General features: G+C 44.9%; 1 protein-coding gene across 1 annotated transcript in view; it reads left to right on the forward strand.

The window, feature by feature from the left end:
• The window catches only part of SBF2 (SET binding factor 2), a 301,018-nt gene that overhangs the window by 244,126 nt on the left and 39,864 nt on the right, over positions 1-17,028 (forward strand). Inside the window, 6 exon segments of the mRNA XM_018555287.1 lie at positions 2,921-3,048; positions 9,674-9,849; positions 9,985-10,121; positions 11,188-11,383; positions 14,581-14,777; positions 15,520-15,660. Coding sequence (XP_018410789.1) covers positions 2,921-3,048; positions 9,674-9,849; positions 9,985-10,121; positions 11,188-11,383; positions 14,581-14,777; positions 15,520-15,660 — 975 coding nt within the window.

Below are 17,028 nucleotides of genomic sequence, written 5' to 3' on the forward strand. Positions count from 1 at the left end.
TTCCTTGACGTCCACGTCTATGCCGGGCACAGTGGCAGCTTCAGCCTGCAGGTTTGTTTGTAAACAAACCTTCTGTAAACCTAATGATTGGCTGTTATGGTGGTCACATTGTTAGGAATCATGCCGATAAGTTCCCGATCATCAGTGAGAGACAAACAGCTGTGTGTGCTCCTGATTAATGTTCCTTCGGCACAAGGAACCATGACGGAGAAGATTACATGGGCATATTGGGGTGTCATGGCATTATGGTGTTAAATGGAACTTGTCAATATGGGAGCCACCATCACTAACTTGTTTCTTAGGGTGCAAACTCCAGAGCTGTGTGATCATGTTGGAGTCACATTACCAGCGGCAGCATTCCATATACCTATTCAGACAGGCTCCCTTTAGCCCGACCTGTCACATTCTGTGTGAGGTATACTGCTCTATGCATGCGTTGGTACAATGCGGTGCCATTTATTTTGAATGGCAGCCCATTTTACTAAAGGAAGGCACCTGTGTCCCAGCATGCCATAACGCACTGCTGTGCATTTCTTTAACAAGGGTCAGGTTCCCTTTCCTGTGGGCTGTGATGCCTTGCCTCTAGTGATAATAAAGATCTATATAGAGGAATCAGGACCTCCTTCCTCCTGCAGAATAAATGGGCTGCCTGGACACAACACACGTTGACACACATTGATGCCACATACAAGTGAATCCGGCCTATAAGAAGCCCTGACATGTCAATCCACCAGTGGAAAGACTTGGTTTTGGCAGAGATCCGTCAATGAAGTGGAACATTTTCCACACAGGCATCTTCAGTGATTCTTGTTTACATCTGGAGCTCGGCTTACGCATCTGATTCTTATGAAACAAATTACTTGTAATTATCGGCGATCGGCGGTGGATATCAGCATATGGAAGCAGCTGATATCTCAGCCCCTGCTCTCTGGTTGCTCCACAATGCGGAGACCCTCCAGCCAGCTGAAGGATTTACAGCCATTTAAGTGGCAGCTAATTGGCAAACGGCGGTGAAAATAATCCCGGAGATTGGGCTTCTATGCGGAGCTGAGGCCGTCGTTTGTGTATATTGCAGTATTTGTGTATTTTGTGAGGCCTGACCTTTCCCCCTGTGTATACATATTCCATTATCCGAGAACAAATTGTACCTGTCTCGCTGGAAGAACATTGGTGCAGCCCACCGCCAACAATTTGTCCGATCCATCAGTGGGAGGCGCAATCACGGCCCTAGTGCAGCCGGATAATAGGCTCGTCAACTTGATTAATGCAAAACATTAGCAAATAGAAATATGACCTATATACATGGCAACGGGTTCTTTATTGTAGTTTCTAACTTGCTTGGCCGGGAAATATAAATGTAAGCCTTGTCAACACTTCAAATTGACAGCTTGGGGAAAGGCTCTACTTTCCTTATCACCGCCTGAGCAGTCTCAGTATTGTAATATGAAAAGGAGCAGCCCTGGTATCTCTCCCTTTAACCTACAAGAGTATTTTTGAAAGTATCAAACCAAAAAGGAACTATTTTTGCAAGGGATGCTTATTATTTCACATCAGGTTCTGTGCAAACCTCTTAGAAAGGCAGTGAGTTAGGAAATTAGTTTTTTTTCGGAAGGATTCTTTTCTCAGGTGCAAGGTGCTGACATTTGACATTAAGTGTTTTCTTTACGACCTGTATGTAACAGGCATGTTACCACTTAAAGCTGCACTCCGTGTAAAATCCAAAGTTGCCCTTGCATTGGGGCTCTTCCCACCCTTCAAAGGTTAAATGCTTGTTTTTGTCTAAGTGGGCAAACTCCGGCCCTCCAGCAGTTATGGAACTATTGATTCCATGAGCCATTGCAAGATTTTCACAGGCACGACTCCCAGAGACAGATGCATGATGGGATTGTTGTTTCACCACAGCTGGAGAGCCAGTTTGATCACCCCTGGTCAAGGAGAACATTAAAAAGCAGCTTTACTCACCTTACCCTCGCTCCCCCGGTGCTCTCCTTTGCGTGCTGCTGCTCTGGGTTTTTTGGGGGGCACTTGGAAATTCTAAATGATGACATCAGAGTGCCTTCAACCAATGAAGCAGCAAATAGAAACTGCCTCGGGATTACTAAAGATCTATACAGAGGAATCCTGCTGGGGATCCCTCTAGTAATAACTAAAGATCTATATAGAGGAATCAGGACCTCCTTCCTCCTGCTGGTGACCTCTCTAGCGATACCTAAATATCTATATAGAGGAATTAAGATCTATACTGGGAAACCAGGACATTCTTCCTCCTGCTGGGGATCCCTCTAGTGATAGATCTATATAGAGGAATCAGGACCTCCTTCCTCCTGCTGGAGACCCCTCTAGTGATAACTAAAGATCTATATAGGGGAATCAGGACCTCCTTCCTCCTGCTGGAGATCCCTCTAGTGATAACTAAAGATCTATATAGGGGAATCAGGACCTCCTTCCTTCTGCTGGGGATCCATCTAGTGTTAACTAAAGATCTATATAGAGGAATCAGGACCTCCTTCCCCCTGCTGGAGACCCCTCTAGTGATAACTAAAGATCTATATAGAGGAATCAGGACCTCCTTCCCCCTGCTGGAGACCCCTCTAGTGATAACTAAAGATCTATATAGAGGAATCAGGACCTCCTTCCTCCTGCCAGTGATCCGTGGAAGATCTGTGTAGGGGCATCAGGATCTCCTTCCTGCTGGTGGAAGGAGTGGAGGGATCTTCCATCACCCTCTTTTCTTGTTGAGATATCTCCTGGTTATGTTCCTCTCTTGTCCATTCTCAGATTCTGCTTCCTGTTTACCATTGAGTGTTTTTTTTCTGTGGTCATGTAGCTGTACCTTGCAGGGAGCACTGTGTATCGTGTGGGAGGAACAATTGTTTGCACTTCATATGTAACATACATTTCTGTTTGTTTCCTCCTGTAGTGGGCGAGCAGACCGTCATACGCAGCGTCCCTATCGCTTCCATAACCCGAGAGAAAAAGATCAACATCCAGAACCACCTACAGCAGAATATGCAGGAAGGACTCCAGATTCGATCAGCCACTTTCCAGGTAAATGGAGATGGCGTCACCAACTCACTTCATGGATCAGTAAGGCTGAAGTGCACAGTTGCATAATTACATTGTTAGCTAGGCTGGAAAAAAAAAACTAATGTCCTTCGGGTTCAGCCTTTACCTCCAGCATTTGTGGGCCAGAGGAAGACCGGAGCAAACACCTAGGCCAACTTTACATAGTTACACAATTATAAAAGAAAAATGTCCATGGACTTTAACATATAACAATCAAAATAATGTCAAAATCTCAAAGGTGCAAAAGGTGTATACAATTTCTATGAAAATAAATTAATTCAAACATTGAAAAATGTTTCACACATAAAAGTATATAAAAAATCAATGCAAACATAAAAAAATATATAAAATTATAAATTCAATCCAAGCGATACATAAAAGTGAATACAAAATAATATATATTATAGATATAGTGAGAAGTGAGTCCCAATAAGATCAAAACTTCCGGTGAAAACAGCGTGTTGAAGATAAGAATGAATTCCACATTAAGGTGTCCACGTCAAAAACTCCCCTCTGGGGTGCACACTCACCAGACCTCAGATGTTTCTAGGCAGAGGAAGACGAGATGACAGTCGGTGATCTCCCAGTCGTCTCGTCCCATGATCAGAGTGTGGTTCCTGTGCTCGGTGGTGCCGCTGCCCGCTAGCTCTCCATCGTGCGGCTGCTGCTTGGCCGGGTGGGGATTGTGCTGCTGGTGAGGATGAGGATGGTGCTGTTATATATTTTTTTAAATCTTTTGATATGTAGATTGGTTTATATATTGATATCTCATTGATTTATTTATTTGGTTCACCCGATTTATCCATAAGCGCAGATCAGATATATCTTATTATCTTTACCAAATGTAGGTGCAAATTTAAGAGAATTAACTGGTGCTTTTTTATTCTGTTATTGATTTTGCCATTGGTCCTGCATGTGGCAGACAGGACCGTACACATGATGCTGCCTAGACACACTCGAAAAAAAGATGATACCCTTATATGGACAAACTCCGCCCCTGGAACCATGTGATTATTTTAGTGAAATCTGCTGACCACCTCTCCCAATTTCCATCGTCCTTCTCACGGTGCAATGCCCAACACTGCCCAAAGCTTACTGTTCTCTGAGCATGGCCTCCTCCCCTGCACGTAGATGATATGTCCTCTGCAGAACTCGTATGTCTTGGTCTCATTGCCTTGGAATTTGTGTCATATTGAAGAAAACGCTTTTCTAACTGACAACAGATAACGCAGTGTGAGCAAAACTCTAGATAACAGAGGTGCGGCTATCAGCTCCCCATCTGACCTCCAAGGTTATCTGGAATGCAATCACCTCACTGATGTCTTAATATTGTCTGTCTCCTCAGATTCTTCATCAATGAGTGCTTGAGTAATCATTACCTTTGTCACCTGTGACTCGAACTAAGATATTGCTAAAGTTTATTATGCTTATTTTTCACCTTCCATGTTTCCTTTTCCCCCGTCGTCAACATGCTAATGAAAATTTAAATGAAACATTTCCGTTTTCATTACATACCTTGATTTAGGCCTAGTGATGTCATCACCGGGTCTTTGTGCTTCTCTATGTAATAAAGGCAGGCTGATAGGAGGGGCCGTCAGGATGCTCTACATAGCTACCTGAAAACATCACAGCACTTGGGAGGAATTACGCAAATATCAAAATGCCTTGATGGATGGGCGCCAGTCTGGAGGAATGAGTGTTTGTAGGATAGGTGGTTGTCAGTCTGGAGGAGTGGGTGTTTGTAGGGTAGGTGGTGTCAGTCTGGAGGAGTGGGTGTTTGTAGGGTAGGTGGTGTCAGTCTGGAGGAGTGGGTGTTTGTAGGGTAGATGGGTGTCAGTCTGGAGGAGTGGTGTTTGTAGGATAGGTGGTGTCAGTCTGGAGGAGTGGGTGTTTGTAGGATAGGTGGTGTCAGTCTGGAGGAGTGGTGTTTGTCGATAGGTGGTGTCAGTCTGGAGCAGTGGGTGTTTGTAGGATAGGTGGTGTCAGTCTGGAGGAGTGGGTGTTTGTAGGATAGGTGGTGTCAGTCTGGAGGAGTGGGTGTTTGTAGGATAGGTGGTGTCAGTCTGGAGGAGTGGGTGTTTGTAGGATAGGTGGTGTCAGTCTGGAGGAGTGGGTGTTTGTAGGATAGGTGGTGTCAGTCTGGAGGAGTGGGTGTTTGTAGGATAGGTGGTGTCAGTCTGGAGGAGTGGGTGTTTGTAGGATAGGTGGTGTCAGTCTGGAGGAGTGGGTGTTTGTAGGATAGGTGGTGTCAGTCTGGAGGAGTGGGTGTTTGTAGGATAGGTGGTGTCAGTCTGGAGGAGTGGGTGTTTGTAGGATAGGTGGTGTCAGTCTGGAGGAGTGGGTGTTTGTAGGATAGGTGGTGTCAGTCTGGAGGAGTGGGTGTTTGTAGGATAGGTGGTGTCAGTCTGGAGGAGTGGGTGTTTGTAGGATAGGTGGTGTCAGTCTGGAGGAGTGGGTGTTTGTAGGATAGGTGGTGTCAGTCTGGAGGAGTGGGTGTTTGTAGGATAGGTGGTGTCAGTCTGGAGGAGTGGGTGTTTGTAGGATAGATGGTGTCAGTCTGGAGGAGTGGGTGTTTGTAGGATAGGTGGTGTCAGTCTGGAGGAGTGGGTGTTTGTAGGATAGGTGGTGTCAGTCTGGAGGAGTGGGTGTTTGTAGGGTAGGTGGGTGTCAGTCTGGAGGAGTGGTGTTTGTAGGATAGGTGGTGTCAGTCTGGAGGAGTGGGTGTTTGTAGGTAGGTGGTGTCAGTCTGGAGGAGTGGGTGTATGTAGGATAGGCAGTCCAATAAATTATATAGGTGGGCCAGGGACAGTCAGGCTAGAGAAGTGAATGCCAGACCTTCAATCACAGTCCACATGTCCAAGCCCTTCCAGTGACAGTCGTACCACTGCTCTTCGCATATGTCAGGGGGAGTGGTTGTAGATGAAGCTGAGGGCTTAGCTGTTGACTTTTGATAAAAAGTCCACATTTGCATATTAGTATTGATGCTGTTCAGTCTGGTTTGGATGCACGTGACGTTATTGGCAAAGGATGAGCGTGTCTGAAAAGGTTTATATGAAGGTGCCATTATCTTCACACATGGAATGGAAGGGTTCACTTTAAATTTGAGTAAAGCAAGTTCAACATTGATTTATACAGCACACGGTCCTGAGGGGGTTAAACGTCGTTTTTCTGCTTGCACAGTTGGAGAGAAGGGATCACACGGAGGCGTCGGGCAGAGGAGCGTTTTATGTACCCGCATCGTTTAGCCGTATGACGCAAGCAGCAAAGTGGAACCATTCCATCCATGATAAATCACCCATCTATACTCCTCTCATACATGGCAGACGTAATAATGTCCAATTCTGGAGCCAAGTCGGTCTAGGGTGAGGACACTTAGGGGCCCGTACTGGAGTCTGTAAAGACATCAGCAGTATACATTGATATCGGTTTGATAGCAGCAGGTTGAATCATGCACATGACATGATTGTATCTATGAAGCTCTATGGTGGTGACTTCTCTACACCGGAGTTCCTAAATGGAGGGGGTAGGAACACCACCAGTGGAGAAATACCGATCCAGAGAGGTTTTGTAACTTAAACAGCAGCTGGCCAGCCTGGAGGCCTCCAATAGACACGAGATCCACTCTACCTGCTCATATCTTTAAGAAGGTTTCTGACATAAAGTGAATGTCTGCATGATCCCAACAATATGCCATTGCCTTGGTCCAGCTCGGGTTTGAGCTCCCAGCTCCTCCCACCTGCTGCAGCCATTCCATGAAAGGACAGGGAATGCTTAAATCATCCAAGCCTTACCCAACTCTCATTATGGAGTCTCACTGCTCATGTTGTATTTTCTGTAATGTACAACTAGTGTTGACTAGAAAGCCAGAACACTGCCCAACATGCTGATTTATATCACTTGCGTAACTGAGAATACAGCATAAGCAGTGAGACTCCATAATGTTAGGGATGGGCAGTAACCCTTGCAGTCACTGAGGTTTGGTAGTGGCTACTGGTGAGTCAACCTAACTATAAAAGTGAAACCAAAGCCAAAACTCTTTTTCTAGTTTTGGAAAGAGTGGAGAGGGATTAGACCCCCTCTCAGGTTTTTATTGATTTCTGTGTCCCGGTTAGGGAGATTCACCCTCTCGATTTGTCCTGGTGACCATTATCACTGAGTGAAAGTCCCAAGTTTTAGACTGTCGCCAGAACAGGAATAGATGAACAGTCTTCCAATGGGGACACTAGTTCTGGTGACCTCTCTTTGAGGGATTTCCTCTCCCTTCCTGTTGTGGCTATGGGACAGGAAGTGAAGGGAAATCTCCTTAGTGGGACACAGATGGCAGAAAAAAAAGCTGATAGGGTTATAACCCTCCCATACTTTAAAGTAGCCTTTACGTAGCCATCTTGGGTGGATTGACCTCCTAAAAGTGAAAACCTCTGATGACTGGAATATGGAATCTGGCACTGCTGGCTTGTGTTTGGTTGGTGTGGATTCCATTGTGTTATCTTTTCCTCATTACCCAGAACAAGCATGTAGGGTGGGAGTTGAGATATCATGTGTACACTACCTGGCCAAAGAAAAGGTCACACGCTCTAATATTTCATTGGATCGCCTTTAGCTTTGATTTACGGCACAAACTCGCCATGGCATCATTTCGATAGACTTATGCAATTTCACAACATTTATTTCCATCTTGAGTTTCGCCAAAGATATCTTGTAGTGATGATGGGAGAGTCGGAGCACTGTGTAAAGTCTTCTCCAGCACATCCCAAAGATTCTCATTGGGGTTAAGGTCTGGACTCTGTGGTGGCCAATCCATGTGTGACAATGATGTCTCATGCTCCCTGAATGACTCTTTCACAATCTGAGTCCGATGAATCCTGGCGTTGTCATCTTGGAATATGCCCAATGTGTGCCATCAGGGAAGAAGAAATCCATAGTTGGAAAATCCTAGACATTCAGTATATTCAGGTCGGCAGCTGACCTCATTTTTTGGGAACATAACTTTGCTGAACCTAGACCTGAAGTAACCCAGATCATAACACTGGCCAAAATCCCGGTGATGACCTCTATTTGGCCAGGCAGTGTACATCAAGCCAAAATCTTTTTTCCTAGTTTTATAGGAAGTCTCTCCGTAGAGGAACAAGATGGAGTCACTCTGGTCAACACTTGGCCAGCTCAAGCGGCCAAATCTGCCTCTCTGACACAATTTATTAGCTGACGCTGTGGAATTCTTGACGGCCGTCATATTTCTTGTCTGTGGGGTTTCGTCTTTTGGTTTTGGCTCGGTACAGACATACTCGCACGTCCTCTGCGGTATGACCGCTTATCCCATAACATCTGCATGTTTGTGATGAGATATTTACATTCATGATATGTCTGATGGTCCTGCGCGGCATGTTTTGAGACGTTGCGGTTTGATGAGTCGCTCAATGTGTTTTCAGTTTGCGGTGTATTTACAGATGAGATCTGGACGTGTTTGTCAGATCACATTAGAGGTACAGATAACATTCTGCTGAATAAGATGCCGGGCCCCTATTTACAAATTCACTTGTCAGCGTCTCACAACCACGAGCGAGCGGACGAACTTTTATATGGTACAAATCACCGGAGGAATGCGATTTATCAAACAAAATAGTTGCAGTTACTTGTTTTGCACGATGCCTTTTGATAAGTTTGCTGCGCTGGCTTGCAACAGACTTATCAAAGACTTAAGCAGCAGGTGACACAGAGATTGCCTCAACACAACGTTAATGAAAGGACTTACCTTAAATGATGTCTCTTAATCCGATCATCTTCTTCTTTCCTGTAGTTTTCAGCCTTCTCTCCAGCCCTGCGGCGCGTCTCCGATCCAGCGCAGACTTCTCTGTGATTACTGGCGCTTCCTCTCCCATGGTGTCTGCATGCGGGTGCACGCATCCATAGACTTACCTTGTGTCTCTCCCCGCGTCACGGCTGAAAATGTGAACTGCGCTTGCCCCAAGATGCTTTGCGGCCGCCCGAGCAGTTTCCCATTTTCGGACGGGAGCACGTGGGGAAGATACAGGTAAGTTTAAACCGCTGTTTAAGCAGGTTTTTTTTTTTTTTGTTTTTTACTTTTTGCATAGATGTGCTACTGCTTTTTGCTGGCAGTAGATCCATGCAAAAAAAGCTGAGGGTTTAGAAACCCTTTAAAGTGGAACAGAAATGTTTTATAGGGGGGAGACCAGGGAAGGCAAAATTATAAGCAGGTTAAATGTCATCTTTAGTTTGTGCCTTCTTTTTATATCTTCCTCAAGTTCTTCTAGGTAATTTGATTTGATGTCCACCAACTAGCACAGGGATGTCTAACAAATTCTATTAGAACAGAAAATAAATGGGAACTGATGGAAAATCTGGACCGTAACCTTCCCCAGTTATGACGTGACTAGTCATCTAGTGATCTGACTAGTTGCCCTTGGAGCCAGGAGCTCCGTTTCTGCAGTGAAGGTATTTCAGGACCTAGGTTACCTTTATACATTTCAGGGTATGTTCTGGGAAGGACTGCCGGGTGGTTCATGTCTGACAATGTGTCTATCAAGGAATAATCTTCTTTGCAGTTCGATTTTAGGAATGTCTCTTTTTTTTTTTTTTTTCTTTCCCTCAGCTAATTAAAGTAGCGTTTGACGAGGAGGTCAGCCCGGAGATGGTGGACCTTTTTAAGAAGCAAATGATGAAGTTCCGCTATCCTGTCTCCATCTTCAGCATGTTCGCCTTTGTCGCTGGACAGGCGGCGCCCCCTATCATCCTCCCGAAGCAGAAGGAAAAGAACACCTCGTTCCGGTAATGATTTCCAGTGCGGCTTTCAGGTTTCATGCATGCCTTCCAGGGTGCCACCACAACCTATATACAGTTCAGTGTGTGGCAATGTAATTGAAGGTAGTCTATTTCTGATCAGTGACTCTTTAACTGTTTCAGGACACTTTCCAAAACTATTGTGAAAGGGGCCAAACGTGCCGGGAAAATGACAATTGGACGCCCGTACGTTGCCAAAAAGAAGACTGGAACCATTCTAGAGGAGCGAGGCAGCCGCATCGAGGAGGACGACATTTCTGGTATGGTGTGTTCATTGAAAGTTTACCTCCTTCTGAATTATTCCTTAGGGCAGACAGATGACGACCTCTGTCACCGAGTGCAGCTCAGGACTGGACCGAAATAACGAGCCTCTCCAGTCACTACAGAACAGAGCAAAACACAAGCAACTCAATCACTTCATAGCTAGGGAGGCGCACATGGGAGAAGCCATTCCCCTAAGCACTGACAACCAGGAAAGAGATTTATAGTCTTTTTTTAGAGTAGACATGTACAGAGAGAACTACATAGGCACCTCCCTAGCAATGAAGTGATTGAGTTGCTGCTGTGGCTGTCCTCCTTCTGAAAATGCTAGTTGCTTGGTTGCCTTACTTCAGTACTTGATGAGTCACTAATCTAGAATAAGTCAAGTCAGAGGGCCATAGTTACATATTTAGTGCTGGTTGTCTACTCAAAGTATGATGCCATTCTACCTGCCTAATAAGAGTGCCAGACCAAAGAACCAAGAGTCCGAATATCTTCTAATACTGGTGTTCATAACAAGACGACAAGGCTTTTTTATGTCTTCTTGTTATAAACTAACTCCAGGATTAAAATATTTTTGGACTTTTAGTTCCTTGGTCTAGTGCTCTTGGATCTTCTATTTCTGGATTCCAACTATGTCCCCTAGTTTAGAGGGTACCCTGTTTGTGGTGGGAGCAGTCATCGAACCCCACTTGAATGCAATTGACCTTCTGTACCCAATAATTATTTATGAATCATCTCCAGTGCCTCCACCTCACATGCTCCATTCTATTCGCTTGATAAGCAGGCAGCTAGCAGATACGTAAAGAGAAGTTACTAATGGCAGCTTCATGATGGGCATCTTTTAAAGAGAAATGTATTCTTTGTTGTGCTGCTCGGTGTAATTTTTTAATTTGATAACAAAAGGCGTGACGGGTGGCAGGTTAAGGCAATGACTTTGGGATTGGATTGATGGGCTAATTGTCCTGCGTATAGGTGACCGGATCACTTTAAGCTTTTTGCATATGGAAGCCCTGAGTATCACTTCCTGTCAATACCAGTGTTTCTTTTTCTACATTTTTCCAGTTTCAGATGATAACGAGCTACCGAGCGGAACCATTAAAGCGTCGGAGAAGTCCACCATGGAGCAGCTAGTGGAGAGGGCCTGTTTCCGGGACTACCAGCGCCTGGCCTTGGGGACCATCAGCAACAGCTCCACACGGATCAAATCCGAGCATTTCCGAGTGACTGCCATGAACAGGATGTACTCCCTGTGCCGGAGGTGAGTGCGGGCCGCGTGTATGTTAGTATGGAGCGAGACATGATGCATTTTTTGCTTTTTCCTCACAGTGTACTGCTATGATAACTGTGTAATTTTACCAAATATTGACCACTATGTTTTTAAAAATCTCACCAATGCCTAAGCGGTGAGCAAAAACCATTAGGTGGCACCATGTTTCCTTTCACACAGTCTAGAGAGGGTGATGTCCCCACTTTGTATTTTATACCCGACTAGCAGCCATCATAAATAGGACGTTCTACAGTCCAATTAAATCGAAGATCATAAATTAGGTAGCACCCAAGTGTTTACATTGAAATATATTCTGAAGCTGTAGCACTGTATCTTCCGCCGTAGTTCCAAGGCATTGTGAAAGTGTACTCAAAACACTCTGACGCTGCAACCTCTACCATATGGCTATAAAGCACTCACCGGATCCTCTGACCTCACAGCAAGTAAGAGGTCAGAACATGGACTCTGGTGACCCTTTTGGATCGTCCAGTATACCCTGTACCCACTACAGGTAAGGATGTCCCCCCTTAATGGAATTGCCACTCTTCGTTTGTATACTGGATCAGGCAGCCAATGGATATGTTGATATTACAGGAGATCCCACTGCAGAGAAGGTGCAATGTTACAGTTTCAGAATATGTTAGTGTCAAGATTTGGTATACAAGTGCTAATTAATTTCAGACTGCCTGTAACAGCCCACAAGCCCTCAGAGACCTCTGACCTTCTTGTGACAGCCATGTGATACGGCTCACTGTATTGGTCAGCCATAGGGGGAGTGGTTAGAGATGGAGATGAAGAATTACCTGCTGACTTTTTTATGCATAACGTCAAGGTTTGCATATCAGAGACTGTTTAGTCCGCTTAAACAGACCTTCAGTGTGCAGATCCACTTTGGCAATTTGCCTTTCATCTCCACAATATAAAAAGGCTGGGGGTAGGGGTCCTTATTTTTTTGCCAGCACCACCGCCGCCATTCTCATTTAGGGAATGACATGTCCTTGCTCCTGCAGCCTTCTGCAATATGCACTTATTTCCTGGGGGCTGCAGCAGGAAGGTCCCCCATCGATCAGGAAGCGGACTTGTCATCGGACCTGCAAGAGACAGCGGGCATCAGATAATGGCACAGAAGAAGATGGCAGCACGGGGGCCCAGGCTGTGGTAGCAGATCACAGGAGCGCAACCCTGGGTTCGTTGGGCAAGTGAGGATATATTTTTGGATGAGAGCCCAACATAACAGATAAGAGGGGAGATAGGGGTGTGTGAGGGGGGTTAAGCTGCACATTTTGGGGTAGGGAGGAGTGCATTTGACACAGCTGACGGAACGGATTATGACATTAAATCTATTTTTACATGCTTGGGGAATAGTTCACTTTAAGAGTTTTTAGTTGTTAAAAGCACCACTTCAAACCAAGTCAGCACATTTCCTTTATATCCTCGCTTGCTTTAATTTCTCCTCTTCCCACGTTCCCGGACAAGGATCCCCCGCGATATGTGCCAGGAAGGGTGTTCACAGAATTATCACACCCACCAAATGGAAGCTCATGCTCTATGTATTATGTTTGATTCAATTAAATCTCCCGTCAGGTTTTGTCCATCTGTGACGTACAAGTTTTATTTTCATGTCACTGCACAGAAGACCTTTCACAGAGTTCCGTGTTAGAAGCATGTGAGCTCCCAATGTGTGGCAGAAGAAGGACAGGTTGCTGCACATATTGTTAGCATAGACAGAAGTGTTTGCATTTTGTTGACCCATTTAACCTATGTGGTGTAAAGGTTGTGGTGCCCTGTGTGAATTTTTCAACGGTTTGTAATTCAGAAACTGTCCAGCTGCTGAATTCTTAGTACACTTGTATACTAAACATTCCTCGAGTTTAAAGCAGCACCCTGGTGAAAGTACAGTTAAAAAAATAAACTGTAGGAAGTGCAGAACTCAAACTCCTCTCCTCATTTTAATGTAAACCGTTACTAATGGCAGCCACTCTTCTATATGTTTCTTTAATGCCTTGCGCCTCTCAAGCACCATGTTGGCTGCCATGTACACACCTCCTCCTCTGGTCTATGAGTTCTGATAGTGCTGGCAAAGCCAATACTTGGAGTGGTGTACATGTAAAAACAGACACACATTGGTTTGGCTAAAGTAATGCTTACATCCTGCTCACAATATGATAGTGCTGCATTGCATATAGGATATTGTACCAGAGCCTTATGTCACTGTAACGTGATGAATTAACTCCCTGTTTATCCTCCCCAACGCCAGTGTTGTCTATAATCATGCTATTCCTGTGATCCTGATTGTCAAGAGATTTGTGCATGGAGGGCAAAGCAACAGGTTCATTTTAATGCTCCGCAGCTTCACATACTTAAAGGGTTATTAAACCCTTGTGTGTTTTTGCATATATATATAAGGCTGGCAAGCAGTAGATATATGCAAAAACATTTTTTTTTTAAAAAATGTAAAAAGGGTTTACACTTACCTGTGTACATCTGAAGAGTCTCGGGCGGCCGCAAAGGATCTTGGGGCGGGCACATGTGCACGATGTTTGGCCGGGAGACGAGGAGAGACACAAGGTAAGTCTATGGAGCAGCGTGCACCCGCACAGACTCCGTGTGACAGCAGAGAAGAGGAGGACAGAGGAGTCGGCACTGGATTGGAGACCCGCACCAGCGCTGGAGGGACAGCTGAAAAGGACAGTAAAGAAGAAAAAGATCGGATTAAGAGACATCATTTAAGGTAAGTCCCTACAGCAGGATTGGGAAGGAGGGAATAAATGCTTTGACTTTTTAATGTCACTTTAACTTTCCTTCCCTCCTTTGCTGCTTCTCAAAGAAAGGATCAGGGCTCAGGATACCTGCATGTGACAGCACTGTGCCAATCATGTTCCATTTTGCTTCTTCATACCCAGAAGTACCGAACCTTATCACCTTAAGTTATGACATTCCACCTAAGGATAACTAGAAGATATTTTTAGTTAATACACATTCTGAGTATTTTTGTGACAAGGATAGCGGGATTGGACCCCAGTGATTGACAAGTGCAGAGAGCTGTGCATACATTGATAAAGCAGACATATGTGGCCATAACACTAACTTTTAGCCTTGCTCTGTGGGTGCTTTTACTTTTTCCCTGAACCAGCATTTCTCACTATTGTCCATCTTGCATGAAATGACTCTTTCTTCCCATCTTCCAGTTACCCCGGTCTCCTGGTTGTGCCGCAGTCAGTTCAGGACAGCAGTCTGCAGAAAGTGGCCAGATGTTACCGACATAACAGACTTCCGGTGGTCTCCTGGAAAAACTCCAAAACAAACGCTATCCTACTTCGGTCCGGGGGCTTCCACGGGAAGACGGTCGTTGGGCTCTTTAAATCTCAGAATACGCACCCTGCAGGTGAGTGCCGGGGGTCGGAGGAAGGCACAGACTCATAGCCCTGGAGGTTGAAGCTCCACACCAAATAAAAGTTTACTCCAATGACAGATTGCAATAAAGCCAATGCATGTTGGGCTGTAACGGCACCCTCTTTATCAGGGCTTAAGAACGTAGAATGATGTCTGTGGACTCTGTAATCATTATATAGTTGTGACTTATTAAAGAGTTATGAGTTTGTACAGCATGCGTCAGCAACTGGTTCCAGCAGGACCGCTTAAAGCTGCTGCATACTCGTAACACTTTATTAAGACTCAACTATATATGGAGTCCACATACACCATTTGATTTTCTTGATCCCTGATGGAGGGGGAGTTTTTGCCCCCAAAACGAGTTGGGCTTTATAAACAAACTGCCATAATAATGAACTTGTGTTAGGACTTGAATATCACAGTGTGATGCTTCAATTCTGAATTTACTCATCCTTATCGCAACCCAAAGTGATCGTGGAACGCCGTCAATTTGCAGAAGCGGCCAGCCTAATATTCCAATTCCCTGTATTTGCACCACCTCCAGACTATTATATAATAACAATAATATAAAATGAACATGTTAAGAAACCTTGGGGTTCCAGCGCCATTCATCCACCTTCCCAAGTGAAGATATGAAATTGCTGCAACGTTATAATGTCCAGGCAGATGACTGCACTGGTGTGCCACCCATGTGTATTCTGTGATCTGATTCACTCTGCTTTGTCACTCTTCAGCTCCAGCCTCATCTGTCGAGTCATCAAGCAGTATCGAGCAGGAGAAGTATTTACAAGCCTTGCTGAACGCCATCTCTGTCCACTACAAGGCAAACGGAGGAAGCACCATGACCATCAGGCCTACCTTGGCCCTGTCACCAGGTACAGCCTGAAGACTTGTCATATATGGTTCTAAGTTCTAGGTACAAGATGCCCTGGGTTCCTCCCCCTTCCTCTGTGCAGCCATCAATACTCCTTCCTGTTGTGTAATAATTGTGTGTTTGGTATTGTACCCACAGGCAGCAGAATCTAATGGCACCTCTGTGCTTTGTGCTTCAGGGCTTGGAGTCCATTATAGGTCTCTGGTGAAGGCGGGTATCAATATTGATTGATACTTCAGTGCTGGACCAACTTCCAATACTACATGAAGCCTCTGAGGTGTGCTTAGAGTGTAGCAAATTATCAAGACACCCTTCTGTAAATTCGTATTGCTTGGACTTCACTCATTTCACTTCCTTTATTTCAGGTTAAGGATTCAGAAATCATTGAATCCAGAGGCTCAGCATGCCAGCAGGGAATTAACATTTTAGGGTCAGCAGTGGCAGCCCCCATATTGCTTTAAAGACAGGTATCCTTAAAGTGTATATCAGGGTAAAATAAACAATAAATTCAGTTCATCTCTGCAGTACATGGACATTTCCCCATGTTTTATCTCTTTAAAAATGCAGCAAGGACCGAAAAATATTGTTGATTCTGCCAGAAATCTGGTGACTGCCTAGGGTACTGTAGTGAGCTGACAACGTTGCCTCTGCAGCACTAAAATCCCATTCACTGTTGTCAACCTTGCCCAGTCATCCTCTTCTGGACTAGAGAACGCCACCCTCTTATGGAAAGTGGGAGGTCCAGCAGGAGAGAAATGTGCATGCATTGTGGACATATATTAACTTTTTTTTTTTTTGTCCAGACATACACTTTAAGGGCTAAATGCACCTTTTACACTGTCTCATGTTACTCCCATATTTAGGGTGCATGGTCGCATTACAACATCCCCAAAACCCAAACCGCCACCTTCCCCCTTTACCGTAATTGCTGCGTGTGATCCCTCCCCCCTCACTGTTGTTTATCCCACTTAGGGTCAGCCCTAAGTACCTCTGTATGGACTTGAATCTGGGGGTAAACATTGTGCATTGCACATGCGGCTCATACATGCTGGAGGCAATGCTCTGCAGGCCTCAATGCAAAAAATGGTAAATGCACATTGTTCATAAGATCAGTGTTGTTGGATTTACTACCTAATTTGCCTTTAATAGGAAAAACTGAATGATAAAACGCTCTGCATGGTTGGTCGCTCTTGTCTTGTGTCACAGGAAAGGTCCATCTCTCCTGTAGCAGGAAAGAATTGTATCCTCTTCCCATTGCTATGATTGTTTATGTCATAGATGGCATAAGCTGTGCACACAGACAAGCACTCATTATTTATTCCATGGAATAAGTCAGGAACAAGGACACTATTCACTATGTGCCACGCCT

Source organism: Nanorana parkeri, unplaced genomic scaffold (genome assembly GCF_000935625.1).
Source record: "Nanorana parkeri isolate BGI_ZX_2015 unplaced genomic scaffold, ASM93562v1 scaffold10, whole genome shotgun sequence".
NCBI classification, from domain to species: Eukaryota; Metazoa; Chordata; class Amphibia; order Anura; family Dicroglossidae; genus Nanorana; species Nanorana parkeri.